The sequence below is a fragment of the Phalacrocorax carbo genome, chromosome 3 (genome assembly GCF_963921805.1).
Source record: "Phalacrocorax carbo chromosome 3, bPhaCar2.1, whole genome shotgun sequence".
Taxonomy (NCBI): Eukaryota; Metazoa; Chordata; class Aves; order Suliformes; family Phalacrocoracidae; genus Phalacrocorax; species Phalacrocorax carbo.
In genome coordinates this window covers 77064539-77089130 of record NC_087515.1, presented here as the reverse complement: position 1 = coordinate 77089130, position 24592 = coordinate 77064539, and the positions used below count along the sequence as shown (strand labels likewise).

The 24592-nt window shown below is 41.5% G+C and overlaps 1 protein-coding gene across 1 annotated transcript in view; it reads right to left on the bottom strand.

Moving 5' to 3' along the window:
• LAMA4 (laminin subunit alpha 4) overlaps positions 1–23888 on the bottom strand; it is a 107819-nt gene extending 83931 nt beyond the window's left edge. The window contains exons 1-2 of the mRNA XM_009511816.2: positions 23279–23888; positions 420–521 (exon numbers count right to left, since the gene is read on the bottom strand). Coding sequence (XP_009510111.2) covers positions 420–521; positions 23279–23479 — 303 coding nt within the window. The 5' untranslated portion in view covers positions 23480–23888. The remainder of the gene's footprint in view (positions 1–419; positions 522–23278) is intronic.
• Between the last annotated feature and the right edge of the window lie 704 nt (positions 23889–24592).

The following is a 24592-nucleotide window of genomic DNA, read 5'->3' as shown; positions in this document are numbered from 1 at the left end:
TATACAAAACTCTTTCCATACTTCTGATGGACTAAAAATTTTCCCCAACATACTGACCCTCACAAACAGCGCACAAAGGATGTGTTTTGAATCTGCAGAGATAATTTAAGTAAGTGAGAATAAAATTTGGCCAGGATAATCTTATTAATGTATTCATCTTAGCCCTACTTATGATTGCCCTTCAGCAAAAAGATCCTGTGGTACAGACACTGCTTTTGCAGTGTATTGAAATTGAGCATTAGTGTTAATAGAAGAGCCAGACCATGGTTTCTTGGCTTTGTCTGGGAAGTATTTCTTTCAAGTGAAGCCTCATGCAAGAGTGAAAGAAGGTGAAAGGGTGCATGTTATAATTAAAAAAAAAAAAAAAAAGGATACTCTTATCCAGTGAGGGACCAGCAGAGAAGACAGGAATTCCTTACCACACAGATTCCAGATCCATCAAGGCATCTGTCTGCATTACCATTACAGTTGCAAGGAGAGCATTTTCCTGAGCTGGTACGGTAAAATCCATCTTGGCACCCCTGTAATGAAAAAAATAAAAATAAAGTATTTCCTCTGCATACATATTCAGAGAGTTAGGTTTGGCTGAGAGACAGGGGAAAGCAAGAATTACAACCATCAGGTCTCCCCAGAGCACAGTGCACAACCCCATCATAGCAGACCACACACACACTGCTGAACTCGAGTCTGTTCATTTACTCCCTGCCCTGGTGACTGCTTTTTTGCCTTACAGTATTTAAGCTGTCAGCATTCCTGCCTGTGGCCTGCCCCTGGCCAGCAGTAGGTGCCTGCCTGTGGGTGAGGAGTTGGCAGATTTTGTACTTGAGGATGAGTTAACTAGAAATTATCCTTATTCAGCAAAGAAGGTGTATTTATGGGAAAGATATAGTTTTACTTAAAAAAGAGAAGCTTTAGAGAGTTAACTTACATCGAAGCTTTGATGAGCTTTGGATGAAGAGCCTAGAGGAGACAGAAACATATCTACAAAGGTCAATGCCCTTCTGAAAGAAAGCTGGTTGGCTGCTTTGAGAGGCTGGCAAAGCAGGGCTGTCTCTCTGTCTGTGAGGCTGGTGAGATGTGCCAGCGATAACCTGTTGTCATTCCAGGAAGTAATCTGTCTCTGGGAAATACAGCAGTTCTTCAATCATTCTTCATGTGACATAATAAATTAATTGGGGGAGATTGCATGAAAGGTAAAATTTTCTTGTTATTTCTTAAATGTGTAGCTGTGACTGGTGTATGTAATGTAGTACTTTTGATAACTTACCAAAGCTTACCAAAATTAAACCTAAGATTGTAAATATCTAAATCACCTGCTTTTAAATACTAATTAGAGAAATAATATAAGGAATCAGAAGGACAAACAAATCTATTAAGATGCCCCTCTAAGACTGGAAAATAAAAAGATAATGAAAGAGGATAGCTTTTGTTTGATATGTTATGTGCAAATTCTTGCTCTCCACTGAGGAACTTCTACCCCATTACACAAAGCTGGTGAGACATGCACAGGTTGACCTCAGGAGCAACCTCTGTTTCTCAGGCAGCACCTGCTCACCCTGTACAGCCTCCCTGTGTCACATGTATTATGTTAGATCCATGCAGGCTCATGAATTTTTGGATCCTAAACTTTTTACCCTTGCCTAACTCTTGCAATGTTCTTGGAGAGCTGATGTGAAGGCCCTAGGATGTCGTTTAGATCTCCAGAAATTATTTACCACACCCTGTTTCTGTAGCTTTACAAACACTATCCCTTTGGTGGCTGTCAGAGCTTGGGATGTGCCAGGCTCTCCTGGAATATTTTTTTGTGGCTGCCTCTACAGCACTTTGTATATTCTGTGGTTCTTGAGGCCACTACTCTTGTAAAAAGTGGGAAAAGTGGAAGATTCAAGCAAATCAGAAGGGTGTGATCTTACATAGCTTGCATTTGTATGAGGTAGGAGGCTTCTTATTATATTGTACTGATCTAATTAGCATTAGATTTCCTTTGCATCTCCCTCTTCCTCATTTTCCTGGGTTGCCTTGAAATCAAGGATGGTTTCTTTCCCACACTGGCCTAACCATTTCTTCTCATGCCCACTGTAAGCTATGACATGAACAGCAGGTCTACAATATTGTATGCAGCACCATGCAGTGATACATTCACTAGCTGCAAAAACTAGCCTGTGAGTAATATTGCTAACTAGCCCTGCTGGCGGTCGTGACTAATTAACCCTGGTACTATGGCTGTATTGCCTCTGGGACCTGAACCTGTACGTCTGCATGGTGCTGTAGATGTAGCTGCCGAGCGCTGGGTAGCAAGAGCCAGCAATCCTGAGATTCATCTGTGTGTTAGCTTCCATTCTCAAGGGTGGGTGGAGACTTCCAGCCAGCCAGATAAGTGGCTTGTTTAGAAAATAATGTATCTTAGGAGATGACTAACAACAAACTTTAAAAATGAGGTTTACAACTGAATCATTAATGCAGTCTTATCCCAGAGAGGCCTGAGAAGCTAAGATGAACATAAATGGAAAACTCAGTTGCCTTTACCATTCTTACACACAATATTTTATCTGGTTTGCTTTGGAAACACTTTCTTAGATAATAGCTCCTGGGAGGAAAAGCGTTCATACCACAGCCACTTTGGGACATCAGAAATGCTATCTATTTGTACTGCTTGTTTCTTTCAGTTGCTTAGCCTTAACACAGAGATGTAGGACTGCCTCCCACCAGACTAAGGATTTCAGCTGAATGGTTACGCCACACATTGTGGAAGCGAGACAGTTAGTTGCTAAATTGAAAACAGATTTTTATCCCAGTGTCTGTTTTGGCAATACTTCTCTCCACCCATACAGATCTAAGGCATGCTATATTCTCTGATGCCCCTCAACTGGTGGGTGGTCCTAGCTGGTCCATTAGTGTCAGCCCTAAAGTTTTCTTGGTTTTGCAGGTCTAAGCAGAATAATTTTTTACTTATGGTGGTGAATATGGTCAATTAAAATGTATGAGTGTGTGTAAAGGTGTCTATGCAAATTCTTTAGGCAGCCGTAAAGATAATCTCCTTTATACTTCGACTAGAGTATGCGTGCATTGCAGCCATGAGAGAGCTTTCATCCAGTCCACTCACCCAGGAGTAACAAGTTAGGTCCAGTTCAATGCAATGTCGCTGGTTCCAGGGTGGGGCTCTACAGGCTTTGCTGAAGTCCACTGGGAACCAGTTTACCCCCTATTCTGAGCAGACATACTTCTCAGTTCATCAAGACACCTGCCTCTGTTTTGGGTGCCTTTGCTATTCTCACTGTCAGAGCCCCACTTGAGATGCAGGGTTCTAAGTCACCTGCATATTTTTTGGCAACATTTTTTCCCCACATTATTGAATTAATAAGAAAAACTTGGAAGGTGCTGATGCTCGATATTTTAATACAGTATTTTAAACCATGGGTTACATCAATTTAAACCAGAAATGGGGCATTGACAATCAATGCTATGAGGGAAGTGGGAATGAGAGGAAAATGTGATCCAGATTGTTTCCTTTGGGTTCAGAAGTTTTCTCAGGCATTCTCAATTGTTCTAATATATTTTTGTTGCTCCTTGCCCTACTAGTGATAATGGAGTGATTGGTTAGTTGTTCCAGGGCATGAGCTAATATCATATTTATAAAAAGAAGTGTTGGGGTGTTGAGCTAATTGAAGGATTCAAGTGGCCCAATGTTCTGGGAGGACAGAATAATTGCACACAAAGCATAAACAGGTCTGGAACAAAATGGAAATACCCTCCCTGAAAAATGTAGGCAATTGAGTGAGGAACATTTCCGTCCACTGTCTGTTTCTGAATGGTGAAGACAATTAGCAGGCCAAAATGTTAGGTCTGCATTAGCAATTAAGCCTTCACAATTATTAGATTTTTTCTTTTGCCCAAGGGACAATGTTTGTTCCAATTGAAACTGAAAAGTCCAACCTAATGTGGGTCTTGCTGAGTTCTTCAAAATCTTTTACACCCATGGTACAGTTATATTTTCCCCCCTTGCATCTGGATTTAATTATTACATTTCTTAAAAACAAGAACCAGCTGCAGTGCTCAAAGCGCTGCCGAGCCTGTAGTCAAATTCTGTTTCTTCAGACCCTTCTGCTGGTAGGGGTGCAAGATGGGACTGAAGATGGAAGACAATCCACATACACGGGCTATGCGTTTACTCCCATATTATATTCAAGCAGTTTGACTGATTTCGTTGCAGCTGCTCCTGATTTGCGCCTGTATAACTGAGGGTGGAAACAGGTCCCCATTCCTCCTTGCTGCCAGCTAGCAGTAGTGGTGCGAGGCCATGGCTGCACCACGGGCTACCCCCACATAGGGGTAGGCGTGCTTGCTGTGACCCTGCCTTTCTGGCTTGCTTCTCCCAAACAAAGAGTGCCATGCACAGAGTGTTCTCTGTTGTTACATCTGCATCAGCCAACCGAAGAAGGGCAAGGCATGATTTTAGGCACTCACTTACGATCACCCATACTGACAGTTCATTTTCTGCCTTGGTTTTGCTCTTTGACAGAGTGTGATTTTCCTGACGGGGTCCAGCCACAGCTCAGAGCATGGCATCTGTTAGCACATGTTCCCACAAGGCAGTTTGTATGGGACTGTTGTTTTCTGGGCAGAGAGAGAGCTTCAGCACGTGGACATGGGCTGTGTTATTCTACTTGGCTAGGAGGTCCTCACACTGCTTTATTTGGTAATTCAGAGGTAGCCATTGACTCTGTCATCTAATTGTAGGAAAACATGGCACATTTCTTTAGTTAGTACTGGAACTTGTAACTTTTCTGTGAATATAGAAAAGCACAAAGAGTCTCTTGCTTCCACAATAAAAGGTTCCCTTGGATCCACACCACTGCTTGTTATTTCCAGTTTTCTCTTGAGTGCTGGGGTACATGAAGCTGTGTGATTCAGGGTTAAATGGTCTACATGAAAACATCTCAGCCTCTGTTATATTAATTATACTCATGCCCACTAATCTTGGGCCAGGAATCTCTTTATATTTGATCCAAAACAAATCCAGAAGAAAAAGATGGTGTTTGCCTTCAGGACCATTGTAAAAAAGGAGAGAGCTGGTGTACTTGGGGAAATGAACCTGAATAACAGTACTCAAAGCAGCAGTCATGGCACATCAGCTGCCAAATCACTGCTAAGTTTAATGTCAGCTGAGGCTTCGTTGTAGCTGGCCAGCAGCATTATGCTCTTTTCTGCTAGAGATACAGTCAAAAGGTATGCTTCCTTCCAGGTGTGAGAAGGATCCTCAGTGGGCTGCATGGGTGTTCAGACATGAGGGCAAAGATCGGACATTATGATATCACTTAGTAGATTCTCTCTTCAAACATCTGTTCAGGATAGTAAAAGTGAGTGTAACCTTGGTAGAGTTGAATCCTATAAACTCACGGGCTTATGATTAACCTAATATCCCAAATCTACCTGCAAAAATACAAAGAAGTTCTATCCTGTGTCATAAACACCTGTATTTTGTGTAAAAGGGTGATTTTTGATGCCAAGAGGCAAAAGTGCACATTTATTTTAGTTTCTGGCAGCCCCCCCACATTACTTCTTCATATGCCAAGAGGCTAGAAAAATGACTGTATCATAATTTATGGCATGCTACCTAGTTCTAACCGTTCCTGAACATGCTCTTTTAGCCTTCAGTAGAAGAGAATGAAATTAATTCTCATTACCTGAAATCTGTTGACAGTCAAGAACATACAGAGATAGTTACCTCTGGGTGAGCTGACATACCACAACTTGTTCACCTGCTTTATCTTGGTGGTGTAGCAAGTTTATTGGACATATAGTTTCATTTTGAAAATGTTTTTGTGCATTTGAGTTTCCATTTTTCTGCCATCTGACCTGTTCCGTAAAGGTGGTAAAAACATCGTCAGAAGTCATATGTGTGAGAGAGTCTTAGTCTGAGAATGGTGAACTCTGGTGTGATAGGCTATCTCTCAATTGAAACATCTATGGAGAGTTGTGATACATATTGTAAATTATTTGCATAATAATACTTATCACTTGACTTCAGTTGATCAACAGTTTCAGAACTGTGGGATGCTCAAAAGTCCTCACCGTCTTTTATGGAGTGAAAGAAAAGAAGAAGAAAAGAAAACAAATTCTTCTTTAACATTATCAAGCTTCACCTCAGATCCCAGGGAAAGGAAAACAGAAAAATGTTGCTCCTCTGCCTGATATAACAGGCATCATATCAGCCATAGATGCCTGTCAAAGTAGGACACATGAGTATATAAAGCCCAAGTTTTTAATACATTGATGAAAACAATCAGACAAAGTGAGTGTAGCAATGGATTCTTCCTTTCTTGATGGTTTCCCATCAAGGTTTAATGTTTTTTCTGGAAAGAACAGTTTAGCCAAACAGAAGTTTATGACTCAGGATAATACTATATCCCTGGAACTCTCGATCTTTTGCTATACAGGGGTGAATGAATACTCTAAACATCCTCCATCCATTTTAAAATCTGTGGGTCTAAAAGAGAGACAAGCCTGCTGGAAGTGCATGGCATTGCCATGGAAACAGCAGCCCTCTGCTCCTTGGGGACATTTCCAAACCCAACGCAAACATGCTTGCTTTTGTTTATTTTTTTTATGAGCAGTATTTGGAATTGGCAGCCTCAGTTCTGAGGCCTGTTTGAAGATTGTTTGCTTAGGCCAACTTGAGATAAATAGCTTACTGCCCTTCTTAAAAATAAAGATGTTTTCCTGCTTGAATATCTCCCAGTACTTTCATTTATGTAATTATTTATTAGAAATAAGAACATTAGAAATAAGAACGAGGTCGAGAAAGCAGTCTTCTACTGTACATTTGATGCTGTTCCAACTTATCTGGTCTTCTCAGGATAGGTAAGACTCTTTTCTGAAGAGATTCCTGGTCTTTCTTGCCTACAATAGGGCCTTCATGTTCAGAAACACTCAATCCCCAGACTCGCATTCACAGAAATCACGCCAAATTTTCAGCATTCAGCAGGTCCAACCTGACATGTCTATGTCAGCGATGAAGACAGTCCCAGGCTGAACCCCAGAGGACCTCCATGTCCCAGGTGCAGTGCTGTGCTAATACAGCTGTGGCTGTGCTAGTGCGGGGGCAGCCTGGCCAGCAGCCCCCACAGCTGGGCAGCGGGACTGCGTGTGTAGGAAGCCCAAACCACAGCAGGCTGGGAGTCATCAACGTGGAGACATCCACATGGGAAGAAGCCAGCTAGACACCCTTTGTATGGTTTAATTCCTTGTATACTAAAATGTGTCTAAAGTAGGTCAGCTGTGCCTGTTGCTCTCAGTGACTGCAACGGGGGACTTGGAGGACTAGCTCATGTGTAGACACCTGTACTGCATACAAAGTCTGGGGAGATGAAACCTTTTGCACGTCAGGTGTGCTGTGCTGTGTGGAAATGTCCAGGTTACAGCTGCTGTGTCACAGATCTGGCCAAACTGCAGGACACCCTGTACCTTTGCAGAAGTGCAAAGGCTCCTAAGTCTGTTCCACCAGTCAGTATCTTCAGGTAGAGAAAGTGGATGCATCTGAAGGAAACCTTGGTGTCTGACAGGCCCAGGCAATTCTGTTTCTACATTTAGTTTAGGCTAACTCTGGCCAATTCAGAGTGTGATCATGGCATGTTTCCCTTTGTCCAGATAGTGTCTCCTCTGATATTCACAGCTAGCTCCCAAAGGAGCTGTATTATATTACCCTGCACTGGTGCCACCTTCCTCACCAAATACTTGTGCATTCAACAATCTGCAAACAAAATCTTTCCAGCCCATCTCTGAAATATGTTTTTCTTCGTTGAGGGGCACAAAGCATACCTATACGCTGGCATCTTTGGTAAAGCTGTAATTCTTAGGAAGAGTTTTAAAATGCCACTGGACATTTGTTATCTGGAAATTAATTTTGTTGCTGTTAGTAGCTCTGTCCCATTTCAACTTGATGGATTTGGACAGCATAGAACGTATTTAGGAAAGAGATCTGTAAGAAATTATTATTAAGACTTTGTATTGTCTTCCAAAATACTTGGAGCTCACTGCAAACAGTGACTTTAGTTCTAAAACATGCCTGTGAGATACACGATTATCCCATTTCACAAAGAGCAAAACTGACCCCTGCCATCATGTTAGTGCTGTCATCTTCATTCCTGGCTCAAGTTGCAATTAAGCACTGCACATTAGATACAGCTGGGAGGAAGAGCTCTGGTGCTGTGAGTGACTTTGACAACCTCCAGAGCTAGTGACTTGAGTAAAACTCCCCAAATAACTACGCAGCTAAGCTCTAGCACAGAAAGGAGCACAACCCCATTCTAAGGACACCTTCTGGTTCCCTCCAAAATGCATGCTTTTTGCTCCACTAAAAATACTGCTTTGCCAAACTGGGAGGTAAATAAAGTGTTTGACTCCATAGGCATCCTAGCCTAAAACCACTCTGGGTAGGCACAAATTGTATGACTTATCATGCCTGGAAAGCATTAACTACAAAACAATCTTCTTTACCTCAGATAGATATAAGTCTTTTTCTGGTGTTTCATTCAGCAAGAAAGTACTGAAGGCACCGACGTGACTTCTACATCTGCTTTCCAGCTCAGAACATAATCGACTTCCAGTACATTTAAACATGGATTTTAAAAACACAGACTGCTAGTTGTAGACTGATGGACATTTGACCATTTCTTGCTTCCTGGGAGCAAAGTAACAGACGTTTCAAATTCTGCAGGTCAAAACCGTGTTATTCATAAGCATAGACACAAAGATTTAGTTCTTCCTCAGTCTGCTGGGAACTTTATGCAAACAAAAAGAGCTGCAGTAACACTGCGAACCACTGCCCTGACCTTCCTGCCTTTGGTGGAGAAACCCCTCTCCATTTGTTGCCAAAACACAAATTCCAGCAGATCTACAGTACACCCAGTGTGCAACTGCAGCTGCATGCCGGCACATACCACTGGTGAGCAGTGCACTCAGGAGCTCTGGGCTCATTGCCCTCCTACACAGCCACCATGCACTTTACTGAAAAGGTGCTCAACTGCTGCAGGTTACATTTTGGCTCAAGCATTCAGCATGTGTAGCATTTAGGAGTATCTTGGGACTACAGGGGATCTCAAAAGTGTGTGTGTACATGGGAATGGTTGAGGGTTAAGTGGGGGGAAAGGATATAGCTATATTTGCTCTGCAGGGTCCTGATGTTGACTCAGCCATGCTGGTAGCTGCCTTGGTCCCAGAGAACTGGATGGACTCGCATGTTCACTAGAAAACCTATGAATTACACTTGCTGTGTAGAAACAGCAGATAGGAAGGCCTGCATGCATTTCCCTCTTTCTGAATGCTTAGGCAGCTGCACTAGCCCCACGAGAGATTGAGCTTACCAGACTAATAGGGTGGTTTAATGCTCTGGTTTGAATGGTCTACATGAACATGCCTTTAAGTTATGGAGATGGAGCCCTGTTTCTGGCAGGGGAAGAATTTACCCCTATCTCGAGTCTTATTCAGCCAATGCTCTGCCCATCCAGGCTGTGTGTGATGCTCCGATATCATTCACATCCAGACTTTTCCACTTTTGTGGGTGAGGAACTCACTGGTGCTAGCTCACCAGGTCTTGCTGGAAACACTTTTATACCAAACATTGACTACAGCTGAGAAATGCTGTTAAGTCTTGGGTTGAACTTGACTGATAAAGGTTAGAACTATGCTGGTTTTGTCTGTCTGCAGAAAACAGTACGTATTTTGCATGTACAGTAGCTCATGTAAGATACCTGACAAGTGTGCATCAGCAGGTAATCTGCCTTTCCTATTTGCTTAGTAGCTAACCATGAAAGACTGTCTTGTTACACTTCATAACAAGGAGATAAGAAATCACTGAACCCAGAATCAAATGCTACCAAATGTCTCTGTATGATCGGACTCCTGATTTGTGTTTTCCAAAATCAGTAATAACTGCATTAAAACAGTGCTTTTAATATTACTTGCTGCTTTGAATATTATTTGGCATTGTTCCTCTTCCTCACAGCTTATATCCTCATCTGTTCCACACATAATCACTAAACTGTTCACAAGATCACCAGCAAAGTGTAACCAAGAAATGCAGAGCAAATTTCTACCTTTTTTCCCTTAATACCTGCTATGGGAGAAGCTTGAGAAGGTGATATCTGTCTCTTAACAGCTGAAATAGTTGAGGTAACAGATGGCTGTATTTAGACACTGATTTTTCTTACTCGTCCAACCTGCCAGAAGGATCCACCTCTACAAGTACTATCTACGGTATAGATATAACTATGGTAGACCATGTGGACAAAGGATCTGATGATCTGATGGATCTTATGTGAAGTGTATGACTTGGGGTAAAATTTGTCCAATTAAGTTCTCTCTGCTTTGTTTTTTTCTGATTTTTTTGAGGCAGGAGTGAGAAAAGTATTTTTAGAAGGTGTCCTTGGGCTCTTCATAAACAAGCATTTGATGACAGCTCTGGTATTGTCCTAACAGTCATTTATATCCCTGCCACATTTTTGCAATCATAACTATATAGTTGCAAATAATTTGTTTATCAATTTATCCTAGCTTTCATGTCCCCCAAATTTGGATGGATTTGAATTTGCCAAAGGAGAAAGAATAATCATACGGAGAGAGATCTGTGTAGTTACAATTTCCTCAAAAGCGTCGTGAGTACTCGTAGCAATGGGGGATTTGCTGCAGACAGCATGTTCCAATAGGTCCATTTATATATAGTGAGGCATTGATTAAATCCATGGCTCCTCAGTTTATATTTATAGCACACGTTCATTCTAGTTTTTATTTATAGGTTACCTTTTAGTCTTGTCTGTATTACATGTCTCTCTTGTTGGCAATGAGGCTTGAATGTCATTTAAACAGTCTTACAGTAAATGCCAACCAGATGAGATGGTCATTCATTAGCCCTTCTTGGGGGAGGCCTCTGTACTTCTTTTGGTCTGCTTCTATTAATGGAGCATCTGAACACTACACTTATGGTCTATGGATCTCCACCTGCCCACCATTGGCTTCCACAACCTTTCTGTTGCTGCCTTGTTCTCTACTCATGCTCATGTCCTCCCTGTCCTTCTTTCCATTTGTCCTCTTACTCCTCTTCTCCGCTTTGCCTTTCCCTGTACCTGGTTCTAGTCATTTACCCACTTCATGACATACCCTTCACCTCTAGTCTAACATCTTCACAGCAATAGCTTCATTGTGTTGTTTGAAATTAACATATGGAAAAATATTCCTTCTCCCTGAACAGATGAGAAATTCATCACCCGGCTTCTGTGCAGCAGCTCCTCTGTCCCTAAGTTCATAAGGATATCGGGACTCAGGAAAACACATTCTTCTGCTCATTTTTTGTGTGACCACGAACATTACTTTTTCACTCAGTTTCTTGGTCTGTAAAATGGAATGACCATAGTCACACAGCATCACAGAATCACAGAATGGTTGATGTTGGAAGGAACCTCTGGAGGTGCCCTGATCCAACCTCCCTGCTCAGGCAAGGACACCTAGAGCTGGTTGCCTGGAACTGTGTCCAGAGGTACTCAGTGTAATTCACAGCAGTGTACCCAATGTAATCCCAGATTACAGTGTCCTGATGTACCCAATGTAATCCACAGCAGTGACACAAGTCAACAGCTTCATGTCTTTTAAGAGAACTAGTGAGAACCACTAGGAATAATGAATATCCCCACATGGTCAGACATTTCTTGTGCTCATGATTTGTTTCTTTCAGATGCCTGCAGGGAATATAAAGCTGTTTCTGGACCCAAGACTTCCAGTCTTTTTGAATCACTGCTGAAAGAACTGTTTTGGCTTCCAGCTATACAGCCGTACTTTAAAGCCATTTGCATATTTATTTTCACAGCAATGATTGGCATTGTGCTGCCTTTCCCATTTTTTTTCTCCATCCTTTCTGAGGAATAGGCCACACAGCGTAATCGGAGAGCGATTTTTATGAGTGACCTGCAAGGATTTACTGCCAAAGCATACCAGATCTATGAAAAGAATTAGTCAAAGAGGGTAGGGAGGAAGAAGAATAATTACATTTTGGTGTTAAAATTTCACATGAAAAGTTGAAACTAACTTTGTAGGAGAGCTTTTAAGATATTTTTTTAAAAATGTGTTTTCTTCAATTCATAAAAGAAAGGAAATAGGAATATGGAAAAAACTATTTGATGTAGAAGTTTTTGTAAAAAATATCTTTCAGGGCATTTGTTTTTGTTAGATACAATAATTAAAACATTTTCCTCTTCTTGAAAAAACAAATGAAGAACTGGAGGTCTTACTGAAAGTACAAATAACATTAGTTCTGCTGACGGATTCTCCTTTTAACCTGCCTTGTTCATTTCTTGTCATTTGCTAAATGCATCTTCCTAGACCAGATCTTGGCTATGGAAGAGGTTGCTGTGAGCTCTTCCATCCACTGCGTTAAACTATAACTAATTTAAAAAAATAATGCCCTCGTGATCCCCTTTCCAAGAGCTGTCATACTTCACTTTAGCTTAAGTTACCATTTGAAGAAATAAATGGATTTCAAATTCCCAGACTTTAAGTAATAGCAAATTCAAGTCTGTCTTTGTAGTTGAACCTATCAATCCCTATGAAGTGACTTTTCAGAGCAATCTTTGTCTTTCTCTGCAGAATGAGGCTCCCAGAAGTCAGTAACTGACCTGTTGGCCAGACATACTTTACCATCAAAATCATCATAGCGATGGACAGAAGTCCTGCTCTACACTCTGAGGTACTGCACAACATGCAGATAAAAGCAGGCATCTGCTCTGCAATTTTATTTCTTCTCCGTTGATTTTTGCTAAAATTATCTGAGCTTTGAAGCCTCACAAACCTAGAGAATTAAAAACAAACAAGCTTGCTCACCAGCTTCCTGTTAGGCCTCCAAGCTCTATTTATAATTTCTATAAGCCTTCATTACCTCTGGTCTACAGTATCAAATTCTTGTGAACTAGAAAGGTCACATTCTAGCTATTATTAGTGGAGAAATTAATTCAGTGTGTGACATCATAGCTAGACAGTTAATTACCCCATTTAATAGGATGCTACAGCTGTTAGAGAACTGTCTGCATGCAAAAGCCACTCTTCAGTTTTTAGCATTTCAAGGTGCAGAAACCTCATGCAAATTAGTTATTTGCAATTTCAAATCTATTTTTAAAATTATAAACATTTCTGAGAGGAACACATTTTTTAGCTGAGTCTCCAAATCAATATTAATGATAGTTTTATAATAAGCACCCTGGTGTTATACATTAAATTCCTATATAGTTCTCTCAAATTTCTGACATTGTTAACTATGAAATATATATTGCTTCCAGTGTTCCACTGAAGTTGCAAATTAGGAATTAACCAGAAGCTGGTGAAGAGTTTTGGGCACAATGCTCATAATCTTCTTTATCCACTTATCTTGACAGGTACCACAGTTATAATTGCATTTAATGAGATTACAAACTAGAGCAATTATGTGAATTACACAATAACAAGCTTTCTGTTTTGCTCTTTAGCTTACAAATGTAAAAGCAAATTCTTCCTTGCTGAAATAGTCATTCAGTGAAAACCCCCAATATTGTTACATATTCTTGTTTTTTAAATTAAATTCTAAGATGAGATAGGTTCCATGAAAATTAAAGCCTCACCGGGTGCATTTGACATAGATCTGGTCAAATTAATGTAATAATGGGTTTTTCTAGGTAAGTGATATTAAATGCTCATTAAAGCTGCAGTGGTGTGTTTTTGTGAAGCTCACTAATTTGAATCTTCAAACACAAAAATAAATAAAGCAGTGACACTTGTTTTGAAACTGTTATCTTTTTCAGCAAATGAATTATTCAGTGAGTGATGAAAAAACCGAAGCCTTATTTTCTGTTACTAGTGCCCTTTCTGTCATCCCCTGCGCGTGGATCTCAATATTGTCCCATTTTGTCTGCATCCCCAGTGATGCCCCCACCTGAGACCACAAAGCTATGGCTGGTGTGGAGCCACACACACAGTGTCTGGCCAGTCTGCAGCTGCTACAGACTATATCTGATGACTGAATTTAGTTGATGTGTTAAGCAACAACTTAACACTATAAGAGCTCCATAGTTTATATGTACAGAGAGGTTGACCTCTACACAGAATTTACTGAAAAATTCTGCTTGCCTTAAGGAAGACAGGACAAGGCCCTAACTTAATAACAGTCTGATTTGAAAACTTCACTTGCTGACTTATCCCTGACAACTGGGAATATTTCTGTATCCAGTGAGGAGTTATCAACTCATCAGCTTGCAAAACAGAAGTTTATTTTTGATCATAATAAAGAACAGCTTATGATGCTAATGGAAACCCTCTTCCGAAGTTTTAGACAAAGAGCTTAGAGACTGCTAAAACTAAAACTAGCAAGACTGAAACTAGTTGCTCCAATTCTAGGTAAAATCTTGCTGGCAGGGGAGCTACGGAACACAAGTTACCTTCTATTTCTCCCTGTTGGATAGTAGAGCTGGCAGTTGGAGAGAAAGTGAATACGGCTAATTGCACATGGGTAATCCCCAAACCAATAAGCAAAACACAGCATGGGCAACAGGGAAAAATTAAAAGGAACCACCTCCCCAGCCCACTGTCACTCTATATTCTTGTTCTTTGAGTGGGCTTGTGCATGCCTCCCTTGCAATAGTGACAGCATAACAGTGACTCCCGCAAAAACAAATAATAGCTGAAAGCCAGATGGCTTTATGTAGAGCAACAACATTATCTATTACCTTGACTAAGTAATTGTATTTAATTTTAAAAAAATTTCCTGTGTTGAAAATGTTTCCAGACTGTTACCCCTTCCCCAGTCCAAGTGGAAAACAAAATGCCATTCAGCAACAGAGATGGGGTTGGATCCAACATAAACATTTCTCCGCTAGGCATTCTCCGTAGAACTGTGTGGTCATTTTTTCCATATACAGTGGGAAAGACAAAGCCTCTGCTTAAAAGGCATTCTTCTCCAAAAAGGGGAGGGCTAAAATGTTTTAGCTGTCTGCAAGCTGGTTAAGGATTAGAGATTAATACCAGCCTCTGCTCTAATGTACTTATTACTACAGCCACTAAGTAAAAGACCTACTCTTACAGATGCTCACTGTTGGAAATAGAAAATATGCAGTTGGAAAGGTAGCTATTTGATTTTTCTCTTTAAAAAATTTGCTAAGTTTATTCAAGGAGAACAATTTACAGGAAAAGGGACAAAGAATTCTGAGTTATTTCTTCATTAACCGCCCTTCACCCAGTAACCACAAACACATTAAATGTGCATTCTGAGTCATACTTTCTCCTCTTGAGTCCTCCAGATAAGTGAGACGTAATCAGCTGACAAACTACAGCACTCCCTGAAAGATTTCCAGTTAGAGGCAAAAATTTTCAAGGGGTAAAAACAAAAACTGGCCTTTAAAGCCAGTGCGACTGTGTTTGTGGGACACAGTCCTGTGCCCACAGAGCTGATGGGAAGGTGTCATGTTTCCGGGCTGTTCTCCCCTTTGATGGTGCCAGTGCTTTGCAAATGTGAGGGAAGGAAGGGAAACAGCTCCCTGTGGTTAAATGTGTGCTACAAGCCTTACATCCAGCATGGAGGAGGGAAGAAGTTGTGCTCTGAAGGCGAGACGAAAGGCCAGGGCTCAGGAGAAGGGATAACCTGCCCCAACCTCTCACTGCCTCTTGGTCCATGGCTGATTCATCACAGGCACAGTCTGATAATGAATAAATTATTTTCTTGTTGGCTCAAAAAGAGGGAAGAATAGATTCATCAGGAGGAAAAAAAAGACTCTTTTCTCATCCATCACAAAAATTCCTGACCCAAACCCCTGTTTCCACCTGACTTAAAAGGAATTAGCTGGTGCCTTAGAGACTGTTGAGCCTCTGCAGACAATCCTTGCCATTGATGGGAAGTAGGGAGTCACAGAAAACCACAAACCTGCGAAAAGCTAAGATGCACAAATCCCCTCTGACCTTATATCATGTCTAGACCTTCAATACCTGTCCACCCCACCCCAAATGGGTCTGTGCCAGGTACTGGTGGTCCGGAGGCCTTGTCATCCCTCATTGGGCCAGGCTGTGTTCGTTTTTCTGGGGGACCTTGGTATGTAGGATTTTAATAGCTGTTTTAATAGCTGGGTAGGGAGGGCTGTGCTGTACCCTGCCAGCTTTTTTTTTTTTTTTTTAAAGATGCTGGAACAGGTTTTCTCTGGACAAAAGCTTTCTTCCACAGAATGCTTTTGAGGAAGGGTCCTGGGAGCCAGGAGCGGGGAGCACAGCATAAAGGGAGCACAGCAGGCTCTCTGGGGCTCTCCACAGGCTATCATCCAGGCTCAGAGGCGGGAAACCATGGTGAGAAACCCTAGGACATATTGGCCTTGCATTAGCCTGAGCAGAAAAGAAGTCTGCTCATGTCTTGCCACTCAGGAGGCCTTTCATACAACAGTAACAGGGCGCTTCGTAGAGTGGTAACAGGGTACAACGCAGCCCAGAAATGGTCCAGCTTAGTTGCTGTTTCCATGTGCTTTTTCTTCTACCTGGCACCAGTGGTGAAAGGTTGAATGAGTTAGTTTTTATTCATTTTTGTTGGGAAGACAGAGCCAAACAGTGATTCAGAACCTTACAGTTTTATCTGAAATGGCTATTTTTACAGATCATATTGGAAGTTGTTTATGCAGGTAGAGTCTTTTTATCCAGTAATTATTAAATTGCAGTTCAAATTAACATTCAAATGCACCAGTTCTTCCCATGCTCCCTTGCTTCCATATGTCAGGGCTTTAAAAATAACATTTTAGTTCTTCTTATGGTCTTGTAAACTTGGAATAGTAATTTCAAAAAAATTTTTCACAACCCTCTGTTATTCTTTGGCTCATATTAGGTATCTTAGTAACTCTTGAATGCTGGGGTTTTAGCACTGTTTTGTGCTGGTTTGTCTTAAAAATAATTAAAAAAAAGGAGTTATAGTATTTCTGAAGTATTTATTTTAATAAAATAACCATCTAAAGAATTGCACAGTACAGCTAAACAGGAACGGCAAAGCCAGATCGTATTTGTTGCATTTTAGTTACTCTGTTTGCGTTGCCAAACATGCTGTATGTATCCTGACTGATAGTTAGGAAAATCTCTTTGAGATCATTTAATGACAAAGAATTAGCTTTCAAAAACCGAGGAGCTCCAAAAGCTTTGTATACAGTACTATTCAGCAATTGTTGAATCTTGCATTAGGATGCATAACCCAAACATGGTGGTGTCTGAAAATCAACTGGGATCAGATCCAAACATTCAAGAGGACCAATTAAAATATAAAACCCAATATATTTGGGTGTCTGAAATCTAAGTCCAGAGGAAAATTGTAAAGTATCAGTGGCTGGTTATATATTACTCAGAAACTAGACCTATTTTATGCAGCTCTTAAACACTAGGAGCTGGAATTGTTATCAGTTTAAATCAGGACAAGTTCTTCAGCAACCAATTCTTTTATTGCTGCTCATGCCCCCTGGAAAAACTGGACTTTTAATTCCTTCCTTGATTCCCATGTCATGAATAAGAGAAGGCATGAAATGCCTTTTATTGGTTTTCACAACCCTGAATAAGCTTTGGGGCACTTTGCTGGTACTTGCCCAAAACTTTGTGGGAACTTGCTGCAGTAGAGTTTAAATTGCATTGTTCTGGTGGATACTTTATGCACCTTCTTGAAACAGAGATTATTTCCCACTATCCAACTGCTCTATCCTGTACTTCCATTTGCTTCAGCTTCCTATGATTTAAAAGGTTTGGGGTCTGGCTGCTCTACTCCAAGCAGCTGATTTTCATTAGAGCTTTGATGAGAAACTTAAGCTGGAATCACAAACATCTGCAGTAAAACTTCCTCCCCACTAATAGACATTTCTCAGAGCATAACCTTGTTGTACCAGAAAAACACAGCAGCTAGAAATCCAAATTGCCCATTATGGGAGTTAACCTAACATAACCTCAGGGGTCTGAAATGAATTTGTTTAAAGATCTGCTTTTTTAAAGGTAGATGCAGCTCCCATTAGCTTAAAAGAGTATAAAGGTTTCTGTCAAGCTAAAACGCTTTTTGGCTCACACCTCCGGATTAGGTCTTCTGCTGCTTCTTTTAGGGCTAGTTTGTTTTCAACAGATTAATGCCACAAGTAAGGATCAAATTGTGGTTTTTCTAAACAGCCTGCAAGGCTTTCTATTCCAACCTTTATATAGGAAGGGGTGAAGGTGATTTGGCGATAGTTTGAGATTTGGTTAACAAGTGGCTGGGACTTTTGATTTCTCTCTTTTATATATGTTATGTGAGCCATTTTAGAGAGGTGAATTTGTCACAGGTCCGGTGCTGAGTATTGCTTATCACTTTAGAGAACCAGGAAGCAAGCATCTCAAATGTTTCTTGCTTTTGAAAATTTAGAGCAGCAGCTGCTGGTAGAAGACAGGTGGGAAAAAATGATTGCGAAACATATCATTTTAACGTTAAAGGTCCATCAGATAACTTCTGCCTCTTCTGGTCTCTAATAGTAAATGGCTATTTTTGCCTTGACTATGATAATTGTTTCCTTTAAAGGACTTCTTTTGCTTCTCTGCCTTTCCCCTGAGCCAAAACCACTGATGCTGGAAACAGTTTTCCTCTTCCATCTGTCCAACAACATCATGCCTTCCTTCACTCTGGGAATTGGCTTCCTGCCCTGTCCCAACTACTTCATTCTTTTTACACTTCAGGGTTTTGATTATCTCATTCTTGCTCTAATTTTTTACCTCTTTTTTGTCTTCTTTCTGTTGTAGCTTGCTTCCTTTCCCACTATTTGCTTCACTACTTCTTTCCATAGAGGACATTTGAAATCTTCTTTTATTCCTTGGCAAGTGTCTCCACAAAAAGATCTGTCTTCCCTTTCTTCCACTAATCCTACCTATACTCATCTCCTATACTGGTCTCTCTTTGCTATTTTCTTGACATCATGTAGTCATTTACATCAGAATGAAATGATTCTTCTTCTTGATATCACCTTACATTCATTTTGCACTGAAGCGAGTGACTGCACAACATGGATCACAAGGAATAATTTGCCATATTTAGTGTTAGACATCTTGTACCGATGTTCATGTTCACCTTAGACTCTGTACTCTTGCACTGTTTGCAAGGAACTTTCTCCCTACTGGGGAAAAAAGTCTACATCTAGATAATTAAAATCAGTGGAATTTACAAATGCAAATGTTGACAGTGGCAGGCTTCAGACCCCAAATGGTAATGTATGACCTATCTCTTATTTTAAAGGTGTGTGTTTGACAAGGGGATATATGGTTCTCAGAAGTTACTTCTGGTTTTCAGTTTTGACTCTATGCCTCACCAAAACTGCAAGTGTCTCACCACCCCCTTTCCTTCTGCTGTGTCCAAGCTAATGTGTGAAACCCCAAACCAAAGATTTCTGATGTTTGCCACTTGCTTGTTTGCTTTCATTTGATATCTGGCTGTCTGTTTTAAATCCCTTGCTTCCATCTCTGATGAATCTTTCTGGTAAAATATTTGGAAAAATCAGTCTCTGACTTAATGCCACCAACTGTGGCTGGGTTTTACTGGTAAGCTGGATCAGTGCTTTGTGCTCATTCTCTTTCTGTTTCTCACTGTTTCCCCGTACACATCAGGATTCGGCACTGTAACATCTCCCGTGTCCTCTTATTGTCTTTGTGAGCCAAGGAACTTAATAATCCTAAATAGCACAAGAGCAACTGAGTACTTGAGAGTGCTTTTCATATTGATCTGCCTCTTGATAAACAATCCAACACAACTGGATAAAGTCTCCACTGCTTAATTACCTCTGAAATTAAAATTTGTAACTAACTTCTTGTCTGAACTGGGACACCTTCAGTTTCCAGTTGTTGCGTATGATGAAACCTTCTTTTGTTAGGCTAGCAAGCCTATTATTAACTTTTTTTTGCCTGTGTATGTGCTTACACAATAAGTTAAAAGTTTTTTCTTAACCTCCCTCTGAGCTAAGCAGATTGGATTGTAGAGTCTCCCAGCTATCTTCCAATTCCTACCACTGTAATACTTCTCATGATACTTTTCTGAATAATTTTCATCAATTTATAAGCATTCTTCTTAAAACAGAGGCAGAGAGCTAGATACCTTATTCCATGATGGTCACTACCAGTGATCATTATGCAGGTAGCATGACACTTCATTGGGTGGAATCTAGTCCAGTTAATGTAAACATCTTCAGTTTGTGCCCCAGCCTTTAGCCAATTAATAAAGCTGTCCTGAAGTGAGTACCTCACATAGTCCTTACAGAGGAGGAGGCTCCTTTGAGGGCCTCCAGGGAAGACAGCTAGGAATTAGAGGCTTAACAAACCTGGTGTCTCCATTACTGTATGGGGAATTTGGTTTTATCCTTGAAGACAGTGCCTGATTTGGATTGAAAAATTTTAGGCACAGTTTGCATGCCTAATTGAGGTGGACTGGATCATGTATTGATTAACAACCAGGGCACCAAGCTACTAGATGTTGCTGAGGTCCAATTCTAACCCATGGTCGGCTCTGTGCATGGGTACAGCATATTAACATAGCATTGAAAATGTAGTTAGTTCTCCCTGCCATTCCACATTAACATTAACTCTGAGTTTTTAAACCACTTCTCCCAGTTCCTCTGAGTTTAGACTTGTCAAACAAGGGAAAGGAAGAGGAGTGGAAAACTGAGAAATATTCACTAATATGTATTTACAATAAGTGGGGTATCCTGTTCCTCCATGGGTTCATAATATTGAACTCTCAACAAGATTTAAGAGCATCCCACCAGTTATAGCTTGGAAACTCCCAGCAACACTGTTTCAGACCTTGCAAATTTTGAAGATGTGTGGAGCAGAATCATGTGTGGGGCAAATGCTGATCAGCACCTGCCCCACATGCTGAAACATGATGATTTCTGTCTGCCCTGATCTCTGCTCCAGCTTTACAGTGACATGTTTCATGTCACGGTTGACGGGCACCACAGTCCACCATGAAGCACCATCCATGGCTCTGTAATTCTGCCTTGTAAATCTGCCCCCTTTCTATAATTTGGCACTATTCAATGTGACTAACAGCCTCTGTCTGCTTGGGAGAGCTTCAGGCCTGAGTCAATATTTAGACGAAGGAGCTGAATCAAACCGCATTGTGTAAGGGAGTTTACTCTGTGGTTCACTGTGAGCTGTGGGTTAAGAACTTGGGCTTCGAAAGAGGCTAATTCAAACCTGCTGGGATAAACCCTATTCCCAGGCCTGAGGGAGGGGAGGTGGGCTGTGAGATGGGGAAGCTCTCTGAGGACCAAAGGAAATGTTCCTTCCTTGGCTGAGAGACTACCAGACCATTACTCTCTGGCCCTTACATCAACCTCCGGGTTTAGAGCTGGTTTACCAGCTCCTGTAACAAACTATGTACATGAATCAATGGGTAAGCAGGTTCTTACTGTTACAGAGCCATCAGCCATCAGCCCTATCCCAAAAGAGCATCCTACTGGACCTCCTTGGAAATTGCCATGGAGGTGGGCCCTGAAATGCAATAATAAGGTGAATCTGCATCTAGTAAAGGAGCCTGAAATCCTGGCTCCTTCCTCATGAATCCATAACAACCTGCAGCCAAGAGTCTTGGCATCATAATAGCAGGCAACATCATTAATTTGTAAAATGGGATCCAGAGTCTAAATGCTACCATTGCAGGGGCTGAAATAGACTGCCAGAGCAAACACCAGTTAGTGATTGGACTCTACAAATTAAACTTCAGGGAGGATTGAAATGGGTGAAGGAGACTAAAGTGTCATTCCCCTGCAGTGTCCAATATATCTCACAACACCTTTCTGAAGCAAAGCCTAGCATATTAAAATGAAGCAATGTGAACTGTGTCTTTGTGAAAACCATACTACACAATCATATTGAGAAAGGCTAATAATCATTTATGCCCATTATCCTGTGAAAAGCAGCTACAAACCCCATCCAGCTCTTAAATCAGGCATTTCATTGAGGGGCTTTCCATGTTAGTAAGCAACAGGTGGCAATGCAGCTTCTTGGGGCTGATCCCAATCCAGATAAGAACTGTACATCCCACATTATGGAGCCTGTCCAAGCCCAGGATGGCTCCCGAGAGCCCCTGTACTGAGCAGAGAAATGTTTAGCCTCCAGTTTTCTCACACAGGTCATGTTTCGCATTGAGTCCCTGGCGGGGTGGGCAGGCGTTTTCTGAGGCTGCCCAGCTGCTTGGAGCTGCTGCAGCAGGGGCACGAGCTCTGCCCAGCTCCACGGTAACCCCGGCTGTCTGAAGGGCTTGTGCACTTATTCCCATGGCTGTTAGTTCTGGCAATTGGAGGCGTAGGGGGAAAATTAGCTATGTGATATCAGAGATTGCGATCTTGATACTGTCACAGTGACATGGCTGTGCTATTTTCACCTCATTTTTGGATGTTATGCTAGAAGAACTACTCTTTCCCTTCCCATGACCTTATGTAAATCAACTTGCCTCCAACTTTGCATCTCCCACGCATGAGACATTACAGTCCCCCCCTCCCAGTGTATGCTGGATTAATATATTGTTTTATCAAGCTGTATTTTTGCATAGTCCATTCCTGACGCAGCCTTGCTAGAATGAGGATTATCAACCAATCCCAAAACGCAGGGGTTGCAGGAAAATTTTCCACCATCAGATTGCTTCTCAGATCTCTCTAATTTCATTTGTCACTAATCCCAACCTCATACTTCTTGGAAGTCTTAAAACCTCTGCAGGTGTTTTCTCTGCAGGCAGTTTCCTACACGCATTTGATTTATTATCCCCGCCTTCATTGCGAAAAGGAGCTTCAGATTTTGGAGGCAGACAGCATCCAGAGACAAAAGCATAAACTTCCACAGTACGGTGTTTGCCATCAAAAGGCAGACTCTTTCTGGAAATTTAAGTGAATTACAATCCCAGGACCTACAATAAGGCAAGCAGAAAAGTGTTGTGACAATTAACCCTTGTAAAATAGCTCTGTTTGGACAGGCCTGTTTAGTTATGTTGGCAGCAAAGTCAGAGACGTGTTAAGCCAACCTCACTGCAAAGTACAGCAGCTGTCTGCTCACAGCAGGCAGGGCATGTGTACATATTGAAGTCTGAACTGTATCTCTCCAGTCCCGAAATGCAATGTCTCAGACCCCCCCTCAAAAAATATCTGGTATCGCTTTAAGGACCGAATGAATAAGCTAACGTTAACCAGATGGGAGCTTCAAGACAGAGACATGAAAGCAGAAAGGCGCAGACACTAGAGAGAGAAGGGAGTTACTGTACCTCAGCAAAAGTCACCCAACTTCCAGTAGCTACTGCCTGCTGCTGCCCTCTGATAACAGTGGCTTCTTGCACGCTGACCGCTGAGCTACCTTCAATGTCAAACTGAAAAACACTTCCCTCACTCGAGGCTGTGCTGGACGAGAAGCATCTCAAAAAGAATAATATAGGAGAAACGAGGGGCCAGGCGGAGATCAAAGCCATTTCCTCCCCTTACATCCAGCAGTGGTCTTCTAGCGTCTCAGTAATTGTTTACCCTCTTCTGCAATCAGCCCCCCTTGGCTTAGTGGTGCCTCAGTTATTTTAACTTTCTTTCAGTGTTCAGTTTCCAGATGTGGCACTTCAAGGCAGTATAACCAGATCCTTATTTAAAAGAGAAAAAAAAAACAGGAAAAAAAAAAAGAAAAGAAGGGAAGAAAAGCTCTTTTGCTGCCTCTCTCGTTCACTCTCTGTGCCTGTGGCTCCTCTTTTTCCCCAGAGGCTTCAGCTCAATAACATACAGATGGGCAGTGCTTAAGCAGAGAGTGTCAAACAGAGATTGTATTCCAGGAAAGCACCGCTGGTTCCCCAGCCACCTTATCTCCCCCTGTCAGGATACAGACTGACGCTCTGCTCAGTGCTCTGGCTTCCTTCACATGTTCACATCATTCCCTTTTTTACCTTTCGTGTTGAGACCCTCCCACTCAAACTTTGCCGTTCAGAAAGTGAGGTCACCCTTTCCTCCCCCCATTCCACCCCCCCACCACAACTCCATCTGACTGCTCCACGTGAAGCATTAACTCTCATTACTGTTTATTTTTTAACATCCCCAGTTTATTCAGTGGAAGGCAGAAAGTGCCAAATTTATTAAAATAACTGCTAGACCAACTTTTACTTTTGGCATGGGGGTGGGGAGGCTGTGGGCAGGAGGAGGAGGAGGAGGAAGAGAAGGGAAACAGCCTGGCTGTGCCATGGGCTAATAGGGCTAAGTGGTTTCTCTAACATGCTTCATTCAGATCCTTTCCCTCAAGCCCACCTCTTGGGTTCTCATCAGCTCGTGAAAAAGAATATCGTTCACTGAGATTTTGGAAAATTACTTCATTCCTCAGACTCATGAACTTTTATTTACAAAGAGTATCTTGTATTCCTTTTTCAAGAGATGCTTTGTGAGGCCCGGGTAACAAGGCTTGCAGTGTGTGTATGAAAGTGAACTGAATATATTGCCCACGGCTGACTTAATTTTATGACTGCAATCTCCAGAAGACAACGCAGTAACCCTTGCTAGGTTTTGGGACAAAGTCAGGATATAATTACACTAATGTGCGCTGTTCCAGCCAA